Source organism: Podarcis raffonei, chromosome 18 (genome assembly GCF_027172205.1).
Source record: "Podarcis raffonei isolate rPodRaf1 chromosome 18, rPodRaf1.pri, whole genome shotgun sequence".
NCBI lineage: Eukaryota > Metazoa > Chordata > Lepidosauria > Squamata > Lacertidae > Podarcis > Podarcis raffonei.
The window spans coordinates 1937196-1944127 of record NC_070619.1 but is presented as its reverse complement, the minus strand read 5'-3'; the positions used below and the strand labels follow the sequence as shown (position 1 = coordinate 1944127).

The window sequence follows — 6932 nt, the reverse complement described above, 5'->3', positions numbered from 1 at the left end:
TGAGTCTTCTACTTTTTCCGTTGAACTTTATGAGCTACTTCTGTTGAAATCTATGATTCAGTACAATGAATAGTATATATTATGTTTTCAAACATACAGCCGGTTACGTCTTGTGTGTTTATTGAATATGTTTCACGCAACCAGAGGTTTGTTGCTGTTTTGAGTAATGGCGGGAGGCAGCAGCTGGGGAACCACCAAGGGAAGAAGGCTCAGAGCTTGGGGGCTGATGGTGAGATGACAAGGAGTGGTCAGAGGGAGGAGAGGGAGACCACCAGGAAAGGGAGGTGTCAGAAGCTGAAGGGGTATCAGGGCTTAGTGAGCGGGGAGAGTCTGTGCCAGAGGGAAGTCCAGACTCAGAAACGTAAGCAGGAGAGAAGGGCGTCTGGCTGCTGAAGAAACCAGGGAGTCCCCCCTCCTGCTGCAACCAGCTCCCCTCCCTGCTTGTCTCCCAGAACCAGGAGAGGCATTAAAAGGGCGGAGGAGAGGTTGGCATATATCGTGGGGAAGAACTACAGCTCTGTATGCCAGGCTTTGGGGAAAGGGACAGCAGATCACCCAGTTTGCACCCAGAGTCCCCAGTGGCATCTCCAGGTAAGCCAGGTAAACTCACACCTGAAACCCCAGAGAGCTGCTGCCAGTCAGTGTGGAGGAAAACTCTGAGCCAAATGCACCATCCGTCTGACTCGATGTGTTTCCTATGCATCCTGCTATCTTAAAATTTCAGGATTTCTGCGCACCAGTCACAGGGGCATCTGTTGAGGAAGGATGCACCAAACATACACAAACACCTGCATTGTCAACCCCACTAACTCAGACCTGATTACAAAAACTTCATTTAAAGGGGAGAAAGAGACTGCCTTGAATTGCATGCTGCAAATGTGCTATGGAGGCGCATAACCCAGAGTAGTGCGACACCCGTGCGCAAGGTTTCCGCAAGCTTCAACCCCGGAGCGAAAGGAAGAAAGACAGACAGTGGTCTTAGGAACTGTTAAAAAAATTTATTAAAATGTCCAGCAGTACAGATACCGCCAAAGGATTCCTCCCCACACCTCTCCCCCCCTTTTTTGCACACAGGGGGCGGGGGAGAGAATGCCACAGGCGGAGGGGGCATAGAAGGGGAAACACACAGAGGAATACCGGACACTGCAGTTAACAAGGAAACAGCAGAGATCAGGGATACATCTGCCACACGCCCAACACTCTCTTGTGTGTGTGCACACTCACACAAACACATTTCACCACCCACCCCCTTTCTAAATTTTTGCATGGAAGGCTGTTTTCTGTTGCAGACATGGGCACTCACTTCACATGTGGTGGAAGAGAGCTGTTTGGGTCGCCTCCTGCCATCCCTGGGAATCGGACTCGCTGGACAGTTGCAGACCCTCCAAGTGCTCCTATTTTCCAGGGACAGTCCCGGATTTACAGAAGCCGTCCTGGTTTCTGATTTGATCCCAGAATGTCCTGCTTTTCCTTAGGACGTCCCTATTTTCACTGGAGAAATGTTGGGGGGTCTGGAGTTATGCGATTCCCAAGCCAATAAAATAAGTAACTATGCAACCTTTAGAAGACATCTGAAGGCAGCCCTGGATAGGGAAGTTTGTTCATGTTTCATTTTTATTATGTTTTTATATCTGTTGGAAGCCACCCAGAGTGGCTGGAGCAACCCAGTCAGATGGGCAGGGTGGAAAAAATAAAATTATTATATAGAATAGGACGTCCCTCATTTCATTGGAGAAATGTTGGAGGGTATGGAGGTGGAGCACAGCAGCACCTTGGAGTGTGTGGGTCGGTTTCAGGCCCCCCAAATGGGTGGGCTGGGTGACACAGCACAGTTGCATCATGCTCTCTCTCACCTGCCCACCCTCCATGCCATCTCTGCAGGCTGCACTGAGCGAGGGCCGCATGGAATGAGACGGAGGGCCATGAGCTACGATGTCAAAGAGCAGAGAAGCGCTCAGGGTGTTCTGTGCTAATGGAGCCCAGGCAGGGTTAAGAGTTGCACAAAGCACTTTCCATGTGGTTACCCGCCTGCCCCCCCCGAAATACACACACACACACACACACACTCCTCACAATTGTGACATTTGTGGAAATCATTTTCCGGTGGGGAAAAGAGGGTCACACCCAAAGGTCGAAACAGGAAAGAGTCTGTAAACAAACAAACAAACAAACAAACAACAAAACCTGGGGGGGGGGATTGGGTAAATCTGGGCTCCATCCTGACCAACCCCTCTTCCTGTGCTGGCTATCAAAATGAACTTTGATAGAGCACTTTGGTAGGCATGTTTGCAGCACCTCCTCTGCAACCCTGACGACGGCCCTGTAAGGCAGGCTGGTGGTTCTGATCCCCCTGCTGCTGCGGAGGGGCAAGTAGCGAAGGAGGGAAGGGATAGTTCCCTGCAGGTGATTAGCTGGGGTAATAAAGGGCCTCTCCTCCTCCTCCGAAGCCAAGTGGAGAGGGAGGAGAAGCTTTCAGAAAGAGAAAGTGAGCTTGAGAGAAGCAGATGTCAGGAAAAGAGAGAGAGAGAAGTGTATGTAAAAAAGACCTGTGGATGAGAGAGGAAGAGGGAGAAAGAGGGAAAGATGCTGACAGACTGCCTTCAACAGAATAAAGGTTTGCACAGCGGAGCTGCCTCAGGTAGCCTGAACTCAAGAAAACCTGTTTTCTGCAACCCCTGCAGATCCTTAGAAAAGGTGCAAATCATCTTCTGGCATTGTAAACTTGCACATGCCGACAGAAGAGATTTATCCACAGGGGAGGGAAGACGTGGGGGCATCAACGATTCCCATCTTTTTCTCGCTCACACACACTTGGAAACCCATTGCATCCGTGGGGGAGGGGGAGGAAGGTCAAGGGGGGGATGGGGCGGGAAGCGGAATTGGGAGCTTGTGCTTTCTTTCCCAGGCCCGTCATTAAAAGTAGTTCCCGTCTTCCTCCGTCCAGTCCAGCTTTGGGTGCTGCTTGGAGTGTTTCCTGCGGTCCTTGCGGGATTTGTGCTGGTGGTGCTTGTGGTGGCGGCGGTGGTGGCGGCGGATTCGGTGGGACCGTCTGGCTGGAAGGCGAAGGGGCGGGAAAAGAGATTTAGTTGCAAAGCTTTGCTAGGTTACAGGACACAGGTGGCGCTGTGGGTTAAACCACAGAGCCTAGGACTTGCCGATCAGAAGGTCAGCGGTTTGAATCCCTGCAACGGGGTGAGCTCCCGTTGTAAAGTTGCAAAGTAAAGGAAGATGCCAACATGTTTTCTCTCCTGCTGCTGACTGAAACAGAGGCCAAACAACTGCCTCTCACCCTTCAGTCCTGCTGGGGCTTTATGGAGGACGAGAAGTAATGAACAGAGTCTCTTCTGAGCAGGTCAAGTCAAGCCTGGGCAAAGCCCACGAGCTTTATTAACTACAAACCCTGAAATTTGGGATCCCCTCCAAACAGGTGCCAAAGTTTTGAGCTTGTTTTGCGCCATTTTGTGCCGCAAACCCTGAGGTTCATACCAACCCTGGTTCCTGCATTGCAGGGGGTTGGACTGGATGACCCTTGGGGTCCCTTCCAACTCTACAATTCTATGAGTCCCAGAATCCTCTGGTGGTGGCGATGGGGACCCTCAAACAAACCATGCTGAACACACAGCCTCAGGTCGGATGCGCGATGGCCCCCCCCCCGAGCCGCTTCCCTGGGGACTCACGTTTTGTGCAAACGATTCTGGGCCTGTCCCACGTCCCGTTGACGTGGCATTTGATGGTGGGCACGTGCCTCTGCAGGAAGCCTTCCTGGCACTGGTAGCGGACCGTGGCGTGGACGCTGTACTTCTCTCGCTTCTTGCCGATGGGGAAGGCGTTCTCCACCGTGGGGGGAGGACCACACAGCACTGGAGGGGAGAGGGCAAAAGGGCAGAGGAGGAGGCCATGAGAAATTCCCTTTCCTTTCACTTTTAATTTGTATGCTGCTTTTCCACATTACTATGCACAAGGAGGCTTACAAACCAAAGAAACAACAAAATCGAAAGAGGAAATGTTCCTGTGGTTGGTTTGTTAGGAGAATAAGAAGAGTCCTGCAGGATGAGGCCAAAGGTCTGTCTGTCCAATCACAGGCCTCCAGGAACCCATAAGCAGGCATAAAAGACACCAGACCTCTTTTGAGAGGAAGTGTGGTGTAGTGGTTAAAGTGTTGAGCCAGAACCAGGGAGGGATGAGGGTTCGAATCCCTGCTCAGTCTTGAGGCTCACTCTAGGTGACCATGGGGGCTAGTTGCTGCCTCTCAGCCTAACCTAACTAAATAATAATAATAATAATATGCTGCCCATCCAACTGAGTTGCCTCAGCCACTCTGGGCAGTTTCCAGCAAAATATAAAAGCAAAGTAAACATTAAAACTTTCAGATGTCTTCTAAAAGTCAGATGTCAAGGAGATATTGTCAAGGAGATGTCAAGATGACAAGTCAAGTCAGATGTCAAGGAGATGGGAGGACATTCCACAGGAAGGGAGCCACCACTGAGAAGGCCAGGATGAATGACAGGGGTGGAGATGCTCCTTTGGGGACACAGTGCATTGGGGGACACTCTGGCCTGTGGATTAGACCTTGGCGCTGGATATTTTGCCAGGAACAGATGCACTAATAATGATTTACTGCAACTGTTGAGAGTGAATTTCTGTCCAATTATTATTTGCTGATATTTTGACAGTTAATTTTATTGTGCTACTATATTCTAACAGATTATTGAACATGTATTACTTTATTGGATATATTACTGATATCTATTTATTGTGGGTATATATGACTTATTTTAAAGTCATAGATAAGTAGATAGCAAATTTATCCTACCAATATAACAAACATATCTGTGGAGAGCCTATAATGACTATTAACGCTCTAAGATACATACAAATGAAATGAAATTGCCAGCTCTCACCCACCAACACCCCACAGAATCGGAAGCCTGTGATTTCTTGGGTGAACAGCTTGTGGTTAATGCAATTTCTCAGATAAGGAATGGGGTGGGCCTGGGCTTCAACCGTCCTCACGGCTTCATTTCCGAACACATTAATAAAGAGGAAATTGAGGTTGTCTGGGGAGAGGGCTTGAAGAGGGAAATGTTTCACCGCTGATGGCTTCCGTGGGTCGGGAAGCAGACAAATTAAGATCCCAGAGGGCTTGATTATGTGAAACTCGGCTTTAATTCACTCTCTGCATTTCAAAAAAATCAACAGCAGCAAATAGTCCCAAGACAGAAAAGGTGATGGGTTGTACAACTGGGATTGCTCAGCTGGTTAGAGCACTGTGCTGATAAGGCGAAGGTTGCAGGTTCGATCCCCATGCAGGACAGCTGCATATTCCTGCATTGCAGGAGGTTGGACTAGATGACCCTCAGGGTCCCTTCCAACTCCACAATTCAGTGATTCTATGCTCATTCATGTCCTCATTCCTGACCATTGAGCAGCGCTGCCTGCTGGGGTGGAGGTTGGAGTGGGACGGAACCAGAGACATAACAGGCAGGACAAAGATTCAATAACAGACAGGGGCCAGGCAGAAGCAATCCTAGAGAGGCAGTGTTGCATAGTGGTTAGAGTGCCGGACTAGGAGTTGGAAGAGACCAGAGTTCAAATCCCAACCCCCTTTCGGCCACAAAGCTCATATGTGCCATTCCCTGCCTCTCACTGCCTAAGCAGTGTTTCCTAAACTTGGGTCTCTGGCTGTTTTTGGACTACAACGCCCATCATCCTAGTGGGTCAGGGATGATGGGAATTGTAGTCCGAAAACAGCCGGAGACCCAAGTTTGGGAAACACTGGCCTAGCCTACCTCGCAGGGTAGGGGTAGGGGTGCTGTGCGCGTTAAAGGAGTAGGGGGAGAACGTGATGCATGCTGCCCTGAGCTGCTTGGAGAAAAAACTGGAAACTCCGCCTTCCTCCTCTTACCTAATAAGAGACTGGGGCGGGGCCTATCCACACGCCAATGGCCAATCAGAGAAAGGGGAGGGAGTTTACCTGTATCCTTTTTGCAGACGTAGGGCAGGTTGTAATTGCAAGGGACGTCATTCCATTTTCCGGTCTCGTGGGACACCAGCACCACGCAGTCCTCACCGCCAGCGAAAAAGTTGTCCGGCTGGTTCTGGCGCCAGTTCTCGTATTGCTAGCCAACAGCAGAGGGCGACAAGGAGTTAGAAGCCGACAGAACAGGGGTTGGGCTAGAGGACCTTTTAGGTCCCTTCCAACTCTGCGATTCTCTAATTCTAGAATACAAAGAGGCACTCAGGGCGGGTGTCACCGTCACCACCAGGTAGGAGCAAATCTCTCCGTTTCACTTTTGCTCAGCTTCTCTCTCTTTTTGTAAAATCTGAAGTGCCATTTGCAAATTTAACAAGGAAAGGACAAAAGAGAAAGAGATAAAACAAACTGAAAGAATTTTTTTTGTTTTGATTTTAAATAATAATAATAATGTAATGTAACTTTGGAACTCCCTGCCAATTGACACAAGGCAGCTGGCTTTGCTGTACCCTTTTCAGCACCTGCTAAAAACATGTTTGCTTAGCAAAGTTGAAATGCTGACATGTGTTTTAATCCTTTTTTTAAAAAGGCTTATGGTTGATTTAATTTTTTTCAAAGGTTTTAAATAGTTGTCTTTAACCAGTCCGTCCAGCTCAGCGGCAGCCGGCCCGGCTCCCCTGCCCTTTCCACCCACCCGCTGGGCTCACCAGTCCGGTGTTGTCTGTCCACTGGAAATCCTGCTCCACAATGCGGTCGTTCAAGCCAATCCATGTGTTCTCCTGTCCAAAGCCTGTGTGGAAAACAAGGAGCGAGTGGACACGGGGCGCAGAGGAGAAGGAGATCACGGCTGCTACCTGTGACGGCTACTTTCCACACCTGCTCCAAAGTGCCACTGACTGGGAATTGCAACAAGGGTGCAATTGCTGCTGTCCTGCTCAGGTTCTATTCGGGGGGGGGG

General features: G+C 49.7%; 1 protein-coding gene across 1 annotated transcript in view; it reads right to left on the bottom strand.

Annotated features, from left to right (window-relative positions):
* Positions 1–983: 983 nt before the first annotated feature.
* NCAN (neurocan) overlaps positions 984–6932 on the bottom strand; it is a 61070-nt gene continuing 55121 nt past the window's right edge. The window contains exons 12-15 of the mRNA XM_053372330.1: positions 6682–6764; positions 5975–6119; positions 3678–3860; positions 984–3053 (exon numbers count right to left, since the gene is read on the bottom strand). Coding sequence (XP_053228305.1) covers positions 2914–3053; positions 3678–3860; positions 5975–6119; positions 6682–6764 — 551 coding nt within the window. The 3' untranslated portion in view covers positions 984–2913. The remainder of the gene's footprint in view (positions 3054–3677; positions 3861–5974; positions 6120–6681; positions 6765–6932) is intronic.